The following is a 22,336-nucleotide window of genomic DNA, read 5'->3' as shown; positions in this document are numbered from 1 at the left end:
GGGCTCCACGCAAGATCTCAGCCCGTGGGGTCAAAATGATCACATGAACGGTGAGGAAAAATCCCAGAACCACAAGGGGGGATCTAGTGAATGACCTGCAGAAAGCTGGGACCAACGTTACAAAGGCTACCATCAGCAACACACTACGATGCCAGGGACTCAGATCTTGCAGTGCCAGACGTGTCCCTCTACTTAAGCCAGGCACGTCTGAAGTTTGCTAGAGAGCATTTGGATGTTCCAGAAGAGTATTGGGAGAATGTCATATGGTCAGATAAAACCAAAGTAGAACTATTTGGTAAAAACACAACTCGTCGTGTTTGGAGGACAGTGAATGCTGAGTTGCATCCAAAGAACACCATACCAACTGTCCAGCATGGGGGTGGTAACATCATGCTTTGGGGCTGTTTCTCTGCAAAGGGACCAGGACGACTGGTCCGTGTACATGAAAGAATGAATGGGGCCATGTATTGTGAGATTTTGGGTGCAAACCTCCTTCCATCAGCAAGGGCAATGAAGATGAAACGTGAGGAGATCTGCATGGAGGAATGGGCCAACATACCAGCAACAGTGTGTGCCAACCTTGTGAAGACTTACAGAAAACGTTTGACCTCTGTCATTGCCAACAGAGGATATACAACAAAGTATTGAGATGAACTTTTGTTAATGACCAAATATTTATTTTCCACCATTATTTGCAAATAAATTCTTTAAAAGTCAGAAAATGATTTTCTCACATTTTTTTCACATTTTGTCTCTCATAGTTGAGGTCTACCTATGATGTCAATTACAGGCCCCTCTCATCTTTTTAAGTGGGAGAACTTGCACAATTGGTGACTGACTAAATACTTATTTTCCCCACTGTAGCAACTATATTGAACTTGATAATATGTGGTTTTCTTTATAAGAAACACAACATTACCGGGTGATTGGGTGATTGTACAGGTGTTTGACATCACCACCACTACAGGGACACTCGCCTGTTTATTATTGCACCTGGACACAAGCAACAACTCATTTACCTGAGTGGTCACAGGAGTTGAACCTGATATCTAACGAGCAACTCTGCATTTTTAATGCATTGCAATAACTTGGCACAAACCTCTGACTTTCTATTTCTATATAGTGCGATTAGAGGGTCTCTGCTTTCACCCAAAAAATGAGAGGGCGTAGTTATAAGCCAGTTAATGAAAAAGTCATTAACTTCAAGATATCGTATGATGGCAAACATTGCACGTTTACCCTTTCACAATGATTAGGTACACGCAGGCATTTACATTTATCTTTGTTTACAAACTGCACATTTTGAAAGGGTCTAATTCAGGAAGAATGTCTTGAGTGCTTGGCTAATATAATTAGACAATAACCAGGCCTCTGAAAACAACATGTAAGAGTATGTCATCATAATTTGCTAAGTGGAATAAATCATTTCTGTGCTGGGTGAGTGCAGTATTGGATCCGTCTCCTGATACTTCTCATTTATATATGCTTCTGTATATAAGCACTCCCACCCTGAGATAATAGCTACCAGTTCACTTCTGATGACAGCTTGTTAAATAATGAAAAATTAATAATAAACAGCTTACCTCATCACAGGAAAGTGAAGTCATGACAACTTTGTAATGCTAGAAAACGAACTGAACTTTGCTGGACACTGTCCTTAGAGAGTTGCTTCGTGATCATGGCTGAGTAGTCATTCCAGTATTGTGTTCATGAGCTTAAAGGTTAGATGTGATTGATGTTTCTTGATTCCTGACTAATGCACCTTTAATTAATAGTAGACATTTAATTTTTAGAACCAATATTTTAATGTCATATCCATTAAAAGAAAAATCACACATAAGTCAGTAAAACCTGACCAATAACATGTTCTGGGAGCTATGCTATGTAGAACATCTATAGACAAGAGTAGCTATTTATCTGATTTATCAGTGTTTTTAAGGGAGAATTATCAATGACACTGTTCTGACATAAGAAATAATATAATGGCTGAATTGAAAATCTCTCTCTCTCTCTCTCTCTCTCTCTCTCTCTCAGAGTAAAGAAGGCATAGATCTGCTAGCATGTACTCAAGAAATGGCAGAGAAAATCAAGACCAAATGGACAAGTTCAGATGTGAGTGAACTACAGTGTCTACTATTCTATTCTATTCTACTCATTGTTTTACTTTGACAACATATTTTTTGACCAAGATGTTATGAAATGTTATAACATACCATTCTAGATTTACACCCATTTCAGACTAGGCCAGAACTATACTGTAAAACATCATCTCAGTAAACCCAACACCTTGGGTCAGTGTGAAAAAGACGTTTTATTCCTGCTCCATGAAAGTGGAGCCCTCTGTGAACTTGGTATGACTTTTGCCTCACGTTATGTAAGTTATCTTGTCACATCACACTGGAGAGCAGCATCAAGGTCTATAAGAGCAGATGGTTCGTTTGGACTCTGTGAAAAGGTAGCATCAAAACAGGAGAGACTCGCATGTATTCGAGTCATACCGTAGTAACACTCACCCTAGTTCCCATCATGTCTAATTGTATCTAGCATGTTCTCTACAGCTCTGCGTCTGAGACAAGCACTGCCTGACTGGGTTACACACTCTAGTGGGCCAGTATTTAAGCTTTCAGCGTGAGAGTCTATTGGCTGTTGTCACACACATCTTCAGATGGTCTATGAGAAATAAATTGCAAACCATGTTTCCTGTCAGGTTTTATTGACTTTCTATTCAATATTGAGGATGTGCGTTGGCCACTGCAGGCAAACTCAATGTGATATTAAGGCCTGCTGCTATTCAAATCATCTTATGAATGAACATAAAATAAACAGAGATAATTAGATTGATGTGCATTTGTGAAGACTTGACATGTTCTCAGTTGGGACGTTTTCAAGCCCAGTGATAAGGTGCAGAGAATGCATTATGCAATTATGCAATATGTTTCATGGGACCAAACCATCATGGTACCAAACCATCAATACTGTGCTATGATTCTGAATGATGAGGACCTATTTTAATAAGGTATATGCTGAAAAAATAGGAACCTCTGATTTAATGGGCTGCTTACCTCAGGCCATGTTATATATTATGGTGCTTAAATATCAGCATTGGCCCACAGACTTTGAGGACCTTTTCATTGCTATTTCTCCTTCTCCTTCTCCTCCTTCAGTTCTCTCTCTTTCAGTTTCTCTCTTACAATCTAATTCCCAAATGTCTCCGTACATACGTGGCCGTGCCTCAGTCTTTCTTTAATCTGGCCTGCTTCAACTCCTTTCTGCTCCACCCTCATAACAAGGGCGGAGCCTCCGAACTATGAACATCCACAATAGAAATGTCAGGGCTGGTGTCAGAACCGCATCAGTAGCTGATAATGCTGATGAGATAGGCCAGATGCCTTGTGGGAAGTCCTCGTCACTAGGACTGCTAAGGTCAGGCTGTAGTGGTGAAAGAGCACAGATTGTTGATTCATTAGTCTGCTTGTTTACTTATGAGCCCTGCCTTAGATGTCATGTACACGCCCCATGTGTGTGCCAGCTCATATTAACATATTCCAACAGGACTCTGTAGTGGTATTAGATTATATGTATATTTATAGAAGGACAGACGGTTGTTATAGTGGGAGCAGCACACTCGCTTCTCTCTCTCTCTCTCTCTCTCTCTCTCTCTCTCACTCACTCACACACTCGTCCCCTCTCTCCCCCCATCTCTGTCACTCTGTTGTTAGCCACAGACTCAATAATGAAATGAGCGGAACCACCCGCATTCCTGGTCTACTTAATTATTCTGTTACAGCATCATAAACATCTGCTGGAGCCAATAAAATTGCACCAGGAAGGAAAGGAGTGAATGCTTGTGGAGCCTAGTGATCTGTGTAGTGATCTCTGTAGTGATCTGTGTAGTGATCTGTGTAGTGATGTCTGTAGTGATCTCTGTAGTGATCTGTGTAGTGATCTGTGTAGTGATGTCTGTAGTGATCTGTGTAGTGATCTGTGTAGTGATCTCTGCAGTGATCTGTGTAGTGATCTCTGTAGTGATCTGTGTAGTGATCTCTGCAGTGATCTCTGTAGTGATCTCTGTAGTGATCTGTGTAGTGATCTCTGCAGTGATCTGTGTAGTGATCTGTGTAGTGATCTGTGTAGTGATCTGTGTAGTGATCTGTGTAGTGATCTGTGTAGTGATCTGTGTAGTGATCTCTGTAGTGATCTGTGTAGTGATCTGTGTAGTGATCTGTGTAGTGATCTCTGTAGTGATCTGTGTAGTGATCTGTGTAGTGATCTCTGTAGTGATCTCTGCAGTGATCTCTGCAGTGATCTGTGTAGTGATCTGTGTAGTGATCTGTGTAGTGATCTGTGTAGTGATCTGTGTAGTGATCTGTGTAGTGATCTCTGTAGTGATCTGTGTAGTGATCTCTGCAGTGATCTCTGTAGTGATCTCTGTAGTGATCTGTGTAGTGATCTCTGCAGTGATCTGTGTAGTGATCTGTGTAGTGATCTGTGTAGTGATCTGTGTAGTGATCTGGGTAGTGATCTCTGTAGTGATCTCTGTAGTGATCTGTGTAGTGATCTGTGTAGTGATCTGTGTAGTGATCTGTGTAGTGATCTGTGTAGTGATCTGTGTAGTGATCTGTGTAGTGATCTGTGTAGTGATCTCTGTAGTGATCTCTGTAGTGATCTCTGTAGTGATCTCTGCAGTGATCTCTGTAGTGATCTCTGTAGTGATCTGTGTAGTGATCTCTGCAGTGATCTGTGTAGTGATCTGTGTAGTGATCTGTGTAGTGATCTGTGTAGTGATCTCTGTAGTGATCTCTGTAGTGATCTGTGTAGTGATCTCTGCAGTGATCTGTGTAGTGATCTGTGTAGTGATCTGTGTAGTGATATCTGTAGTGATCTGTGTAGTGATCTCTGCAGTGATCTGTGTAGTGATCTGTGTAGTGATCTGTGTAGTGATCTGTGTAGTGATCTGTGTAGTGATATCTGTAGTGACCTGTGTAGTGACCTGTGTAGTGACCTGTGTAGTGATCTCTGTAGTGATCTGTGTAGTGATCTCTGCAGTGATCTGTGTAGTGATCTGTGTAGTGATCTGTGTAGTGATCTGTGTAGTGATCTCTGTAGTGATCTGTGTAGTGATCTGTGTAGTGATCTGTGTAGTGATCTCTGTAGTGATCTGTGTAGTGATCTGTGTAGTGATCTCTGTAGTGATCTGTGTAGTGATCTGTGTAGTGATCTCTGTAGTGATCTGTGTAGTGATCTGTGTAGTGATCTGTGTAGTGATCTCTGTAGTGATCTCTGTAGTGATCTCTGTAGTGATCTGTGTAGTGATCTCTGCAGTGATCTCTGTAGTGATCTCTGTAGTGATCTGTGTAGTGATCTCTGCAGTGATCTGTGTAGTGATCTGTGTAGTGATCTGTGTAGTGATCTCTGTAGTGATCTCTGTAGTGATCTCTGCAGTGATCTGTGTAGTGATCTGTGTAGTGATCTGTGTAGTGATGTCTGTAGTGATCTGTGTAGTGATCTGTGTAGTGATCTGTGTAGTGATCTCTGTAGTGATCTGTGTAGTGATCTCTGCAGTGATCTCTGTAGTGATCTCTGTAGTGATCTGTGTAGTGATCTCTGCAGTGATCTCTGCAGTGATCTGTGTAGTGATCTGTGTAGTGATCTGTGTAGTGATCTGTGTAGTGATCTCTGTAGTGATCTCTGTAGTGATCTCTGTAGTGATCTGTGTAGTGATCTCTGTAGTGATCTGTGTAGTGATCTGTGTAGTGATCTGTGTAGTGATCTCTGTAGTGATCTCTGTAGTGATCTCTGTAGTGATCTCTGCAGTGATCTCTGTAGTGATCTCTGTAGTGATCTGTGTAGTGATCTCTGCAGTGATCTGTGTAGTGATCTGTGTAGTGATCTCTGTAGTGATCTCTGTAGTGATCTGTGTAGTGATCTCTGCAGTGATCTGTGTAGTGATCTGTGTAGTGATCTGTGTAGTGATCTGTGTAGTGATATCTGTAGTGATCTGTGTAGTGATCTCTGCAGTGATCTGTGTAGTGATCTGTGTAGTGATCTGTGTAGTGATCTGTGTAGTGATCTGTGTAGTGATATCTGTAGTGACCTGTGTAGTGACCTGTGTAGTGACCTGTGTAGTGATCTCTGTAGTGATCTGTGTAGTGATCTCTGCAGTGATCTGTGTAGTGATCTGTGTAGTGATCTGTGTAGTGATCTCTGTAGTGATCTCTGTAGTGATCTGTGTAGTGATCTGTGTAGTGATCTGTGTAGTGATCTGTGTAGTGATCTGTGTAGTGATCTGTGTAGTGATCTGTGTAGTGATCTGTGTAGTGATCTGTGTAGTGATCTCTGTAGTGATCTCTGTAGTGATCTGTGTAGTGATCTCTGCAGTGATCTCTGTAGTGATCTCTGTAGTGATCTGTGTAGTGATCTCTGCAGTGATCTGTGTAGTGATCTGTGTAGTGATCTGTGTAGTGATCTGTGTAGTGATCTCTGTAGTGATCTCTGTAGTGATCTCTGCAGTGATCTGTGTAGTGATCTGTGTAGTGATCTGTGTAGTGATATCTGTAGTGATCTGTGTAGTGATCTCTGCAGTGATCTGTGTAGTGATCTGTGTAGTGATCTGTGTAGTGATCTGTGTAGTGATCTGTGTAGTGATATCTGTAGTGACCTGTGTAGTGACCTGTGTAGTGATCTGTGTAGTGATCTGTGTAGTGATCTGTGTAGTGATGTCTGTAGTGATCTGTGTAGTGATCTGTGTAGTGATCTGTGTAGTGACCTGTGTAGTGATCTGTGTAGTGATGTCTGTAGTGATCTGTGTAGTGATCTCTGTCTCTCACTGTGCCTCTCAGCTCACCCTCTGCACAAGTCTAATTTAATTAGCGTATGTATCATTATCTGCTAGTTTCTTCAGATGGTGGTACAGCTGTGTAGGGCTCAGGAGCTGAAGTCATTGTAGTGACAGTCATCCATAGATTCTGTTTCTCCTTTCACATTTACACTTGCGGAGGAAAAATTATATTAAAAAATTTTTTGCTCACTGTGCATTTCTCTCTCTCTTTCTCTCTCGCTTTCTCAAGTCAACGTGCAATTTCCACCATTCTGATTGTGACCACAGAGATATGCCAATAATGAAGGCAGAAACCAATGCAAATCTCTCCAGAAAAAACCGAGCTCATTTGGAAGAGGGCCATCACTCTGGTCGAGGGTGACACACGGTTCAAAGCCATTTGCCTTTAATGCGCTGCTAATGCGTTCCTCCTATTGACGGCTCATTGTAGCTGCTAACTCTGGACACAGATTCATCCTTCACCATCGCCGCGTGCTGTTTCTGTAGACCACGGCTCTCTGCTGCGTTCACAACTCTTAACTTGCCGTTCCTCTCTCACGTTTGGCTCAGTGACGTCTCTCCTTTGTGGAGCCAAAGGGAGCCGTAGCCTTTTAAACGCACCATCCCTGTTACGGTGCACAGCGGCACAGTTGAAGCACCCTCGTCCTCTACGTGGTATTTAATGGCAGTGTCCTCGGCCTGCGCTCTTCTGAAGGGTGGAAGACAGGGCTCCAACAGCCCGCGATGTTGTCAGCGGACATCGTCATCATTATATGATTGTTGGCGAAGGGAACGAGAGGCGTGTGGAGAGCTGGTGTGTCCTGTGTGGCGTGTCCTCCCTCTCCCTCTCTCTCTCCCTCTATCTCTCCCTCCCTCTCTCCCTCTCTCTCTCTCCCTCTCTCTCTTTCTCTCTCTCCCTCTCTCTCTCTCCCTCTCCCTCTCTCTCTTTCTCTCTCTCCCTCTCTCTCTCTCCCTCTCTCTCTCTCTCTCTCTCTCTCTCCCCCCTCCCTCTCTATCTCTATCTCTCCCTCTCTCCCTCCCTCTCTCTCTCCCTCCCCTCCCTCTCTCTCCCTCTCTCTCTTCCACATACATCACACCTTTTTTGTTATTTGTTCTCCTACTGCCCCTTTCTGATTTTTTTCATTTTTCATCCTTTTTTCCTCTTATTCTTTTCCTTCTTTTGTTCTTTTTCTTTTTCCTTCTTTTGTTCTTCTCCTTCTGTTTCACTCCTCTACCCTGAGCGGAGGCTTCCTGAGCTGATGCCATCACGGGTAACCGCTCTTCCTCTCTCGGTTCCTCTAACCTTTCTTCCTGATCCTGGATCATTCTGTGTGAAATCTGCTGCAGAGTAAATGAGCGTCACCGTGCACGAGTGCCTGTACACTCATCAGCACAGGTTCTCTCTAGTATCGAATAAAATTACCTTTTCACACTGGTCTGAGATCAGATTTTTTGATGCTGAGCTGGTCTTGTATCAGGCAGGGATGAAGTGTGGGGTGGGGGGGGTCCATATCTCTGCAGTTAGGGCCAGGATGGAGGGCTGATTTGGCCCTGATGCTCCCCACCTGGTGCTGGAGTGATGGAGGGTCAGGGTCTCCCTCTGGGTCGCTGTGCTGGTTTTAAGGGCTGAGAAGGGGCTGGCGCTACGGATGACTGCCCTGACAGCCAAGGGGAAGGCTGATGAGCTTATATTTGAGTTCTGAAAAGGAGAAAGGATGTGAAAATGGCAGCCTGCTTGCTGAGGGCTGAGGGGAGTGTGAATGAAGGGGTTAGAAGTAGAGCTAGAGACGGATTATAACGCAATATAGGTTTGGAGGAATTGTGTCATGGAGAGATGGACTTGGAAGTGTTTTTTTTTCTAATAAACGGTCCAAAAGAAAAAAAGAGAAAGTGGATTTAAATGCAGTTCGGGAAGCACTTGAGATTACAAAGCCTGAACAGTGCAAGAGGTGGTTCTGTAAACCCAGGTCTTAGTCCTCAAACAGCATGTGAATATCTCCACCATACACACCAGACAAAGAGTGTGGTGGAGTTAGAGAACTTGAAGAAAAAGTTGAGTTTGAGACCTTGGGTCCTTTTGCCTAATGTCTCCTCTCTTCCATATCACCTTTATTCTCTGGGCTCTCCGCTTCCGTCATGTTCTCTGCATACATTAGTCATGTCTGGGCTCTCCACGGTTCCTTCTGCCATTTTTACCAGGAGCACAAAATTAGATCTTCGTGCCTCATTTATCTTGTCTTTACCTCTTCAACCTTTCTTATAATCTCTCACCCCTCTATCTCTCTCTCTCACTGCTTTTTTATGACCCCTCTCTCTCTCTCTCTCTCTCTCTCTCTCTCTCTCTCGTTCCTCTTGCCCCAGGAGCCTCCACGGTTGCCTGTCCGGTGCTCCTTCCACTCGTTCACCCGTTCCCCATCTCTCTTCCACTCCTTCACCCGTTTCCCCTCACTCTTCCACTCCTTCACCCTTTCCCCCTCTCTCTTCCACTCCTTCACCCGTTCCCCCTCTCTCTTCCACTCCTTCACCCGTTCCCCCTCTCTCTTCCACTCCTTCACCCGTTCCCTCTCTCTCTTCGTCCTCAGGCGACCCCGGCTGAGTTGGAGCGTTACGTGAACCAGCGGTTTGATGAGCTGCATCGGCTGGTGCGTTTGGAGGAGTGGCGCGTTCTCCATCTGGTGGACCTGAAGGAGGCCTTCCTGACCGCGCAGGCCGCCGAGAAGATCGCCGAGATCAGCGTGCACACGGAGCGCCTGCAGGAGGAGATGGACTCCATCACCCAGCAGCTGGGCGAGCTGGACGGGGTCGAACGCAATGTCGCCGCCCCCCCCCGCCTTGGCACCTATACTCGCCGCCCAGCCACGCCCACCCGCCCCACCCCCTCTGGAGCCCCGCCCACCGGTGAGCATATCTTATGGCAGACAGGGTGGTTAATAATGTCAAGTTGGGCTTGCATTACTTGAGTGAATCCATGAATTAATATTCATATTGAATTGAATGTAATATTTAAATTTAAAGGCTTCTGACAAAAATTCGCTGTCTACGCCTGATGCTGTCAAAGGAGAAGTTTAACATCTACTCTCTTCCCAGCCATTACATTTTAAAAGGAAAATGTTTTCAAAATGTTTCCACTACATGCCAATCCCAACCGGAGTTCGTCACTCTGGGCATGAACTGTGATATCCCTGCTATGAAGGTCTTTAGTGTAGAGTGTTGTGAAGGTCTTTAGTGTAGAGTGTTGTGAAGGTCTTTAGTGTAGAGTGTGTTGTGAAGGTCTTTAGTGTAGAGTGTTGTGAAGGTCTTTAGTGTGGAGTGTGTTGTGAAGGTCTTTAGTGTAGAGTGTTGTGAAGGTCTTTAGTGTGGAGTGTGTTGTGAAGGTCTTTAGTGTGGAGTGTGTTGTGAAGGTTCTTAGTGTAGAGTGTGTTGTGAAGGTCTTTAGTGTAGAGTGTGTTGTGAAGGTCTTTAGTGTAGAGTTTTGTGAAGGTCTTTAGTGTAGAGTGTGTTGTGAAGGTCTTTAATGTAGAGTGTGTTGTGAAGGTCTTTAATGTAGAGTGTGTTGTGAAGGTTCTTAGTGTAGAGTGTGCTGTGAAGGTCTTTAGTGTAGAGTGTGTTGTGAAGGTCTTTAGTGTAGAGTGTGTTGTGAAGGTCGTTAGTGTGGAGTGTGTTGTGAAGGTCGTTAGTGTAGAGTGTGTTGTGAAGGTCTTTAGTGTGGAGTGTGTTGTGAAGGTCTTTAGTGTAGAGTGTTGTGAAGGTCTTTAGTGTGGAGTGTGTTGTGAAGGTCTTTAGTGTGGAGTGTGTTGTGAAGGTCTTTAGTGTGGAGTGTGTTGTGAAGGTCGTTAGTGTAGAGTGTGTTGTGAAGGTCTTTAGTGTAGAGTGTGTTGTGAAGGTCTTTAGTGTGGAGTGTGTTGTGAAGGTCTTTAGTGTGGAGTGTGTTGTGAAGGTCGTTAGTGTAGAGTGTGTTGTGAAGGTTTTTAGATGTTTGAGGCTGTGAACATTGTTCCTTCAGAGCTGAAGGGGGAAGAGTTGGTTATGAAGGGCAGTGATGTAGGTATCTGAGATATGTGTACAAACATACAGACATACACAAGCGTGTGTGTGTGTGTCTGTGTGTGTGTGTGTGTGTATATGATGGGCAGTGATGTAGGTATCTGAGATACTTGTGCAAACATTCACACATACACAAACGTGTGTGTGTGTGTGTGTGTGTGTGTGTGTGTGTGTGTGTCTGTGTGTGTGTGTGTGTGTATATGATGGGCAGTGATGTAGGTATCTGAGATACTTGTGCAAACATTCACACATACACAAACGTGTGTGTGTGTGTGTGTGTGTGTGTGTGTGTGTGTGTGTGTGTGTGTGTGTGTGTCTGTGTGTGTGTGTGTGTGTATATGATGGGCAGTGATGTAGGTATCTGAGATACTTGTGCAAACATTCACACATACACAAACGTGTGTGTGTGTGTGTGTGTGTGTGTGTGTGTGTGTGTGTGTGTGTGTGTGTGTGTGTGTGTGTGTGTGTGTGTGTGTGTGTGTGTGTGTGTGTGTGTGTGTGTGTGTGTGTGAAGGGCAGTGATGTAGGTATCTGAGACACGTGTACAAACACATGAAGGGGAGTGCTTCAGGCGTGCTATGGGACATTTGCCTGTTTATCCTCTTTCATAAACCTACAGCTGTAAACATCCATATCAAGATTAAACACCCACTGCACACACGCACACAAATAAACATAGATACAATCTTATTCTTACCTGCTTACATTTATATGAACACTCTCTCTGATGAGCATAGAACACATATTTGATTAGGATTTTATTGCTTTTTGTGCAAAATTAAAAGGTCCTCTGAACCCTTTTGAGACCATGCAGAGAGACAAAATGTTCTCAGTGGTAGCAGTGGGAGATAAATGAAGTGTGTGTGTGTGTGTGTGTGTGTGTGTGTGTGTGTGTGTGTGTGTGTGTGTGTGTGTGTGTGTGTGTGTGTGTGTGTGTTTTCTCCCTAGACTGGAGGGTAAGACTTGTTTTGAGGCCAGAGAAATGGCCTTTCCTGAGACCAGGTTAATTACAATTGAATGTTGAAAGGTTCTCGGTTTATTTCCTGCAAGGAATACACATTATGACTTAGCATCTCATACTGAGGTACACACACACACTTCCACACATTAATTTATGGAAATGAGATGTGTCTTTTGGGGAGTTCAATGACCATTTCTCTAGAGTTTTTAGATAAACTCTAGTGTACTCCCTCATGCTCACAGACCAACTGTTCCGAAAGAAATGAGATTCTTCAGGAGAACAGGACTGCTGTCATTACTGTAGGAACCAGGTGTAGACGGCTGTGGCGGCCATCTTTGCAGCCATCTTTGTTTGCTGTGTCCAAGTTAATGGGGCTTGTTTTATCCTGTACTCCCAAGAAGATACACATTGTGGTAAATTTAAAAAAGTGATGAATGTAAAAAAGTACCAATGGGTCTAGCAAACACAAGAAATTAAACTGTTTAAAAAAAACTTCATTGGTTTTTTTTTTCTTCTCAGCACTGACGTAAATCACAAATGATGTAATTCCCATATATCCCAGTAACAGGAGGCCTGTCTGACTTTACGAGTAACTGAGTTGCAATTCCACCCGCAGTGAAATAAGTTGCAGCAGACGTCTTCATTACACTGAAACTGACACAGAGCTAAAATATGAAAAATGTAACTGCAGACTAAACTAATGTGTTGTTTAGGTTGAGGAATGTAGGGATATGTGTGGAAAATGGCATTACTGCACAAACAACCACACACAAGCGTTATTGCACAGACCTGCAGTTTGCAGTGGAGTGAACAGATCTAACAGTGGAGTGAACAGATCTAACAGTGGAGTGAACAGATCTAACAGTGGAGTGCCTCTAGCGTCTAGCTCTTGCAACTAGCGTCGACCATCTGCTGTCTGGCACTGTGTTCACTGTGTTCACTGTGTTCACTGCCAGACACGCCTGCAATCACCAAAGATTTGTTCCATCTGTCAGTGGAAACAGACTACAGGACACACCCACAAAAACACAACTGCATACACTCACATGTACATATTTACATACACCATACACACCACACACACCACACACACCACACACACCACACACACCACACACACCATACACGCCACACACACCACACACACCACACACACCACACACACCATACACACCATACACATCATACACATACCATGGTTATGCACACAGACAGCATGTGCCTAAATAATTTACATAGTCCAGTCCTTGTCACCCATAACTGCATGTGCGCACACACACACACACACACACACACCTGTGTTTTTCCCCCCGTGCAGCCACAGATCAGAGTCAGTGGGCCCGGCTCCTCTCTACCACTGGCTGTCGATATACGACTGATCTGGGGCCAGTGCGGAGGTCAGCAGGAGAGCCCGGCTATAACGAGACACACCCCCTCTATAACGAGACACACCCCCTCTAGGTCACTTCCTGCCACTCAAGACGGTGGAGCCCCTCCCCCCCACACTGCGGGCCTCGTGCGATCCTCTCTGCCCTCCTGCCTACTGAGCTGCAGGCGGTTTAAACGGTGCCGCCTGATTAAAGACTCTCAGCCCAGAGATCTCACCTCCCCACTGCACAGCGTCCTAATGAAGACGGCCAGCCAGACAGACGCCCAGACTCCAGCACTGGGGCTGCCCTGTCTCATCATTACAACCTCTCCTAATTAAAGTGAGAGGATCTTCTCTTTCCTTCTCTCTCCCTCTCACTCTACGTCTGTTTTCTCCAGTGCTCAGTGAATGCCCCCCCCCGTTTCCCTCACCCCTCTGTTGTCCTTCTGCCGTTCTTTTCCCGTCCGTATCCTGCCCCCCCACAACCCTCTTAAACATCATACACACAGATTCATAGTAGCAGCTGTCAAACCAAACCACCCAAGTGAACTTCAGATGTTCCCCGGTGTCTCCTGATGTTCTCCGGTGTCTGTTTAGCTGGCGGAGTGTGTGACGCAGGTGTGTGCAGACCCAGGTTGGGCGGAGTCTTAACCCCCAGCTGCAGGTCCTGGAGGTCACACTAATGAGCCCGGATCAGCCCGGCCTGGCCCGCCTCTCCCAGCACACACCTGCTGGAGCGGGCGAGGGTTTCCAGCGTGGTGCTGTCAGCGCTGGCACGCCCGCCCGTCTGTCTGCTGATGGCAGCGGGTGATTTATAGGTGGTGGCGTGATGGAGACCTGCAGTGTGATTGAATCGTCAAGCACCTTTTCATTTGGGCTTGTGTGATACGCACTTTCTCTGTTTTATTGCTTGTGTTGTATTCGATCTCACTTCACTCTGTTTCCCTGTTTTTCAGATGGACCTCGAGGCGAGACCAGGGTAAGACGATGAGAGTGATTTATTAACGTCTGTCTATCTCTTTCTCCCCCATCTCTCTCTCTGTCTCTCTCTCTCTGTATCTATATTTGTGTGTGTGCGTGTGTGTGTTGGTTTCTGTCGTATATTTACCCTCTGTTGGACACAGTCCCTCTAGTGTCCAGGTGTCTCTGCACCGAATAAACACATGCTTCAATTCAGTGAGCACAGAGTAGAGCCTGCCCCCCCTGATGCCCCCCCTGATGCCCCCCCTGATGCCCCCCCTGATGCCCCCCTCCTTCACTTACTCCCCTAACCCCCCCACCACACCCTCACCCACACCCCCACCCACACCTCCACCCACACAGCCCGGAGATGAATGGTATGTTATGCCATACTGGTGCACTCAGGCCCACACAAACAAACAACGCCATTATCTAAATCCCTAACATTTCACATCTCATTATGTAGACATGTAACACATACACAATCTCACGTGAGATGTTCTCACACACACACACACACACACACGCACACACACACACACACACACACACACACACACACGCACACACACACACACACACACACACGCACACACACACACACACACACACACACACACACACACACACACACACACACACACACACCTCTATGCACATCACGTCCTCAGACAGGGCAGGCAATTAGCAGCTTCCTTGTCTATGTGCTGTGGAGCTGAAGTGTGAGAGAGGGATGACTAGAGAGAGAGAGAGAGAGAGAGAGAGAGAGAGAGAGAGAGAGAGAGAGAGAGAGAGAGAGAGATGTGTGTGGAGTTCTTTGTTTAATGAGATTAATTCATACTGCCCAGAGGTACTATACTCCAGACCACAGGTAGGGCTATTCTCTAGATATCAGGTACAGCTATACTCTAGACCACAGGTAGTGCTATACTCCGTCCCCAGCTCAGAATTCTTCTCACTGTTTGCCCTGCAGAATTTACAGATATGATACCCACACACACACACACACACACACACACACACACACACACACACACACACACGAGTAATTAAGTCTCTCTGTCTTTCTCTCTCTCTCTGAGCTCTAAATTCAAAGACGTGCTGATCAGCTGGGTGAGCGTGAGTGAGATTATGATCTTCTCTTTCTATTGGCTTTGCTCAGTTCCCATGATGACATCATTCACCCTGACCTTGGCCAAGGTCACGTCACCTCATCAAACACACACAAGCACAGTGCTGCTGTTCGTTCTGTTAATATGAGGCAACTTGGAGCGTAGTGTATTGAATGAGGCTCATCTGATAACCACCCATATAATCCAGAGCTGCGGTAGGGAGAGCTGAGACAGTGAGGGGGAGGGACAGAGAGGGGGAGGGACAGAGAGGGGGAGGGACAGAGAGGGGGAGGGACGGAGAGGGGGAGGGACGGAGAGGGGGAGGGACAGTGAGGGGGAGGGACAGTGAGGGGGAGGGACAGAGAGGGGGAGGGACGGTGAGGGGGAGGGACGGAGAGGGGGAGGGACAGTGAGGGGGAGGGACGGAGAGGGGGAGGGACGGAAAGGGGGAGGGACGGAGAGGGGGAGGGACAGTGAGGGGGAGGGACGGAGAGGGGGAGGGAGGGGCTGTGGACAGAATCAGTTTTAACCCTTTCCGTGCTGCAAGTGGTGGGATTGTTTTTGTCAGACACTTTTCTTCTGTGCAACTTACAATAACTTACAACTTACATTGTGCATTAATATGACGGTGCACTAGTCCAGGACCAGCATCACACTTCACTGATACCTCGGGTGTGTGCTGAACACACACACACACAAACACACACACATGAATGTGCTTTACAGATACTCTCACATTTACCCAGACTATACCACCCATACACACCTATGATAAACAACACAGAGTGAACAGGAGGTTCAGCTATCTACACCCTCATCACGGGAATATAATCTACACCCTCATCACGGGAATATAATCTACACCCTCATCACGGGAATATAATCTACACCCTCATCACGGGAATATAATCTACACCCTCATCACGGGAATATAATCTACACCCTCATCACGGGAATATAATCTACACCCTCATCACGGGAATATAATCTCCTAATTACAACTTCTCTGAGGGTCTCGCTAAAGGGTTAGCACACACACACACACACACACACACACAGACACGCACACACGCACACACGCACACGCACACACGCACACACACACACGCACACACACACACACACACAGACACACACACACAGACACACACACACACAAAGTGATCGCTGTACATGTACATGTCTGTGTCTGCCGATATGATTGGATGTTTCATGAAGGAAAAGCGGACGGGCTTGCATGCGCGTGCTAATGGAAATAAATTGGTTTCCTCGTGTCATTATCACTAGTGTTTTGATCTGCACGCTAAAACCCACCACTGTGACCATGCACACACACACACACACACACACACGCACACACACACACGAAAGTGTTCGCTGATCTCATTTCGGCTTGTGGCTCCCTGGCCGGATGGAGCCCCGGTGCTGGTCAGATCCATCAGAGACGGAGTCGAGCTTCTTCCAGCATACAGAAGGCAGAGAATGAGGGGGTGGGGGTGGGTCTGGGTGGGGGGGTCTGGGTGGGGGAGGGTGGAGGAGTTGCTAATCAATAGGGACGTGGAGGGTGAGGTCAGGGGGCTGCACACAGAGCTCAGGGACCTACCAGAGCCACAAAAGGAGGTGGTGTTTCAGACAGAGTGAGAGGAGGGTGGGGGAGGGTGGAGGAGGGTGGAGGAGGGTGGGGGAGGGTGGGGGGAGGGTGGAGGAGGATGGGGGGTGGAGAAGGGTGTGGGGAGGGTGGAGGAGGGTGTGGGGAGGGTGGAGGAGGATAGGGGGGTGGAGAAAGGTGGAAGACGAGCCTCCCGAAGGAGCAAAGCAGCAGGACCAGGGAGGGTGGAGGAGGGTGGAGTAGACCTTAAACACTGTTTCCCATATGAATATAAGGCGTCAGGAGGAAAGATTGTGACCCAAGGAGAGATTCTTCTCCCGTTGGACGGGGAGTGTTGCTCCAGTTCTGACACTGTAGCGCTCGTGTTGATTAGAGTATGAAGACATACAGACGTACAGGCCCTAGCGATTCAGCAGGCAAACACTCAGTGTTGGTGTTGGTGTGTATCTGTTCAGGCTCCAGAACGTCCCTGCTGAGTCCGATACAGGTTTGGACCGCACAAAATCAGGAAAGATTGTGATTGTGTTTATTGTGGACTCTCATTTGTGCCAAAATAGTGTTCAAAATCATTTCTGTAGTGTCTGTGGAATAGGGCTCGACATTACTGTTTCTGATAACTGCCATAGCTTTCAGACACCAAATGTGCTAGATTACCTGTGTGTGTGTGTGTGTGTGTGTGTGTGTGTGTGTGTGTGTGTGTGTGTGTGTGTGTGTGTGTGTGTGTGTGTGTGTGTGTGTTTGGAGTATAGCATATAAACTCTACAAATGGAAGCAGACAAACCACATAAATCATGGAGTGTAATCACTCTGATATGATGGCACGCTGCAGGAATCTGACACTGCTAATTAACATAGTGTTGTTTATCACTCGCTCTCTCTCTCCGTCACTCTCTCTTCCTTTTCATCTCTCTCACACCCACTATCTCTCTATCTCTCACTCTTTCACCCTCCTTCTCTCTCTCTCTCTCTCTCTCTCATTCTCCCTTTTCTTCTCTGTCTTGCTCCACTTTCTCATGGGCTGTCATGGAGCATGGATGACCTGCGATTGCATGACATCTGAGATGAGCTTGAAGAGAGAAGGACACACACACACACACACACACACACACACACACACACACACACACACACACACACACACAGTCAGAATGAGATGCCAGAATACAACTCATCTCCTTTTCTTTGCCCTCCCAATCAGAAGCTATATTTCCCCTGAAGATATTTTTCAGACTTTTCATTTTGGACAGTTTTTGTAATAATGGTCTTTAAATCTCCTACCTCATCAATATTAGCAAGATGGGTTTGTATTCTGCTACCGTTAGTAGAGCCGCATCCTTTAAACCGACCTCGTGTCTATATGGATAGAAAGGGCAGATTTGTTTGTATGTGTGCATGTGTGTAGGGTGTGTAGAGGACACAGAGGACGTCTGAGGTTGTCCAGGTCATTACTTTCCTTTAATGAAATATTCAAACAACCAGAGTGCATACACCAGTCAATATCAGTGCTGAGTGTCCTTGTGTGTGTTTATGTTGGTGGGTAAGAGGCAAAAACAGTGTGTGTGTGTGTGTGTGTGTGTGTGTGTGTGTGTGTGAGAGAGAGAGAGAGAGAGAGAAAGAGAGAGAATGAGTAGGGTTGTGTGTTTAAGAAACAAAATTAGACTAGTGGAGATGTCTGCATGCATGTGTGGGTGCCTAGTTGTGTGTGCATATGACAAAATCAACTGATATTATGATGCTACAAGAAGAAATAACTGTTTTCTCTCTCTTTCTCTCTCTCTCTTTCTCTCTCTCTCTCCTTGCTTGTATGCATTTTTCCCCATGCTTGTCTCATGTCTTTCTCAGTCTTTTCTCAATGTTGAGGCCCCTGTGTTTAGCACTCACAACACATTACAACGTTCATGGACACAGCCCTTACGTATTAATTTACATGTCCTCTTTACCACTACTGATTTGTTATTATTAAATGTCAACAGGCGGCAGTGCCCAGATCAGAATTGTGGGCTTAAATGAGTTTAGCCCTTTTCATTCAGCCTCTATTCTTAACTGCATGTTTTTTCAACCTTTTTAAAATTCAATTTGTAATATGAAAAATATAATCTTGCCCAAACGCCACAGTATAATACAGGGTCACCATAGCAACCGAGGCCCTTCTGAATACTTATCCTTCTTGCCTGCCATTTTGAAATATGGACCTTTTATAGATATAAAGATCGAGATGATGAAAATGGTTTTGAAAATTAAACCTTTGAATACTCAAACAAACAGATAAGTGGGTGCATATAAATGAAGGTTTTCCTACAGCTCAGAGGTGTGTGTGTGTTGGGGTATGTGTTGGGGTGTGTGTTGGGGTGTGTGTTGGTGTGTGTGTTGGTGTGTGTGTTGGGGTGTGCGTTGGGGTGCGCGTCGGGGGGGGCGTGTCGGGGGGGCGTGTCAGGGTGCGTTGGTGTGTGTGTTGGGTGCGTGTCGGGGTGCGCGTCGGGGTGCGTGTTGGGGGGTGTTTGGGGTGTTTGGGGTGCGTGTTGGGGGTGTGTGTGTTGGGGTGCGTGTTGAGGTGTGTTAGGGTGTGTGTTGGGGTGCGTGTTGGGGTCTCTCGCTCCTCTGAAGGCACCTCCACACACTTGTTCCTCTCACCTTCTTCTGGGACGCTTTCTCCTCCATGTAAACACAGCAGACTGCCTAAGTGACCCTCGTGGGCCTCCGTACTGGGCAGCTAACTGGGCAGCTAACTGGGCAGCTAACCCGCACGTTGACCGCAGTCCAGAGAGTGAGAGGAGAACTGGTCTTAAATCTTTTCACGATGTTACTGCTCTGCTGTGTGTGCATATTTAACATTATAGACTCAACCAGCAGGTTTAAAAACATTTTATTTATTGACCTATCTGGAGATGATTTGTGCTTCTGTGTTTTTATTTGGGATCGTGTGGTTGGTGATGATACTCTCACCTGTGGAATCAGAGACAGATGGTGGGGAAAATATATCAAGGAAGACAACAGTGTACGGTTTTAAATATTAATGTGCACCTCCCAGATCTGGCTCACAGGCCAGAGAGGTGAGTCTTCGAGACAGAGGCAGTGTGTGGAGGAAGAGAGAGAGTGTGGGGAGGGGGAGAGAGAGAGGGAGTGTGTGGAGAGAGAGAGAGAGAGAGAGAGAGAGAGAGAGAGAGAGAGGGGGGAGTGTATGGAGGAAGAGGGAGTGTATGGAGGAAGAGGGAGTGTGTGGAGGGTGTGTGTGTGGAGGATGTGTGTGTGTGTGTGTGTGTGTGTGTGTGTGTGTGTGTGTGTGTGTGTGTGTGTGTGTGTGTGTGTGTGTGGAGGGTGTGTGTGTATATGTGAAGGCCGTGTGTGTGTGGAGGCCGTGTGTGTGTGGTGGCCGTGTGTGCGGAGGCTGTGTGTGTGTGGAGGCTGTGGGTGTGTGTGGAGGCTGTGGGTGTGTGTGTGTGTGTGCGGAGGCCGTGTGTGTGCAGAGGCCGTGTGTGTGCGGTGGCCGTGTGTGTGTGCGGAGGGCGTGTGTGTGGAGGCTGTGGGTGTGTGCGGAGGCCGTGTGTGTGCGGAGGGCGTGTGTGTGTGTGTGTGTGGAGGGCGTGTGTGTGGATGGAGTGTGTGTGGAGGGTATGTGTGTGTTTGTGGAGGCCATGTGTGTGCGGAGGCCGTGTGTGTGCGGAGGCCGTGTGTGTGCGGAGGCCGTGTGTGTGCGGAGGCCGTGTGTGTGCGGAGGCCGTGTGTGTGTGGAGGCCGTGTGTGTGTGGAGGGCATGTGCTCCAGGGCCCGGAGGCTACATGCTGAGCCCCAGATCCGCTGAGCCCTGCTAGGTCAGGCTCACACTCACTCCAGCGTGCTCACCCTAATTACAGCTCCTCCAGCACACACACGTCCTTATCTCTGACACATTCTCCCTGCTATTGTTTTGGGTCTTTCATCCTTTATTTTGGTCCTTGTCTTTCCTTGTGCCTCCTGCTGTTGTCAGGCTCTCGTAGGTGATAGATAACCTCGGGCTCCCCACAGCCCCTTATTGACTGTGATGGCTGCAGGCACAGATTATTGTCTTTGGCTATTTCAGTCCGAGCTCAGCAGAGCACGGTGATGTTGTGGTGTGTTGTGGTGTGTTGTGTACGGTGGGTAGTGCTGGGCTATGTTGTGTGTTGTGTCTGATGTGATATGGTAGGTAGAACTGGAATATGGGAATAACATTACCTCTATGCCACTGGAAATGTCATTAAAGTGATTACATTTTTAATGAATGAATAAATATGACACTTATTTAAATATGACAATATGTCAGTCACTTGTGTCACTCGCAGGACCAAACGGAACCTTCTATAACAGGCCATAAATATTTGCTTACAATCTGTATACTCGGTTTTTTCTTGGTCAATTTTGTTTTACCTCATGTGCAGTATTATTTTATGTGCACTGTTTTGTCTAGAAGCAAGACACCACGGTGCCATAAGGTGTGTATCGACATCCCCATCTCATAGTTTGCACACATTAATAAATCATCTCATCTGATCTAAAAAAAACAAAGTGTTACGGCTCTCCTTCTGTCTTGAAGCAGGGTTTAAAAGCTCAGATTCGGCCGTATTCGCCCCCCCCCCCCCCCCATTTCCCCCACCCCCCAAATCTCCAGCCTCCATCTGCCGAGGGCCGGTGAGACATGGATGGAGCCCAGAATGAGAGCCTCGTCTGGGCTGTGAAGTGAGGTAGAGGTAGGGAGTGAGAGCTAACAGGAGCAGCACCTTATTTCCTGAAGGCTAACTAGTCTATTCATTATCTGCATTAGTGCTTCATGTGTTCACCAGCCCTGAGCAGCACACACTGGGCACCACAGCTCTAGGGGATGAAATGAGGCTACTGCTAAATGATTGATCTCTTTGGCTTTACCGTTTATACAGTTGTGATCAAATTTATTCAACCCCCACTGAAATAAAGTGTTTTGGCCAGTTTGACATTGATTTTGATCATTTCAGTCATCTTATTTACAATTATATCAAAGAGGCACTTATAAATTAGACAAACATAACATAATATTTATGATGGAATAACCACAAATGTCTTTACTGTGCTCACATCATTATCAGTTTTATTCAACCCCCTAGTGACATTATTTTTTAGTACTTAGTACAACATCCTTTTCCAGTTATGACAGCTTTCAAGCGTGAAGCATAGCTTGACACAAGTGTCTTGCAGCGACCTATGGGTATCTTAGCCCATTCTTCATGGGCAAAAGCCTCCAGTTCAGTCACATTCTTAGGCTTGCGCACTGCAACTGCCTTCTTTAGGTCCCACCAGAGGTTCTCAATTGGATTTAAGTCTGGTGATTGCGATGGCCACTCTAGAATGTTCCAGCCTTTCATGTTCAACCATGCTCTAGTGGACTTGGATGTGTGCTTCGGATCATTGTCCTGTTGGAAGGTCCAACGTCTCCCAAGCCGCAGGTTTGTGACTGACTCCATCACATTTTCCTCCA

General features: G+C 46.3%; 1 protein-coding gene across 1 annotated transcript in view; it reads left to right on the top strand.

Annotated features, from left to right (window-relative positions):
• The window catches only part of trim44 (tripartite motif containing 44), a 42,273-nt gene that overhangs the window by 4,151 nt on the left and 15,786 nt on the right, over positions 1-22,336 (top strand). Inside the window, exons 3-5 of the mRNA XM_076991752.1 lie at positions 2,035-2,112; positions 9,400-9,715; positions 14,148-14,170. Of these exons, the coding sequence (XP_076847867.1) occupies positions 2,035-2,112; positions 9,400-9,715; positions 14,148-14,170 (417 nt within the window). The remainder of the gene's footprint in view (positions 1-2,034; positions 2,113-9,399; positions 9,716-14,147; positions 14,171-22,336) is intronic.

Source organism: Brachyhypopomus gauderio, unplaced genomic scaffold (assembly GCF_052324685.1).
Source record: "Brachyhypopomus gauderio isolate BG-103 unplaced genomic scaffold, BGAUD_0.2 sc85, whole genome shotgun sequence".
Classification (NCBI taxonomy): Eukaryota; Metazoa; Chordata; class Actinopteri; order Gymnotiformes; family Hypopomidae; genus Brachyhypopomus; species Brachyhypopomus gauderio.
Note: the sequence above shows the minus strand (reverse complement) of the source record. Positions and strands in the feature narration are given on the sequence as shown.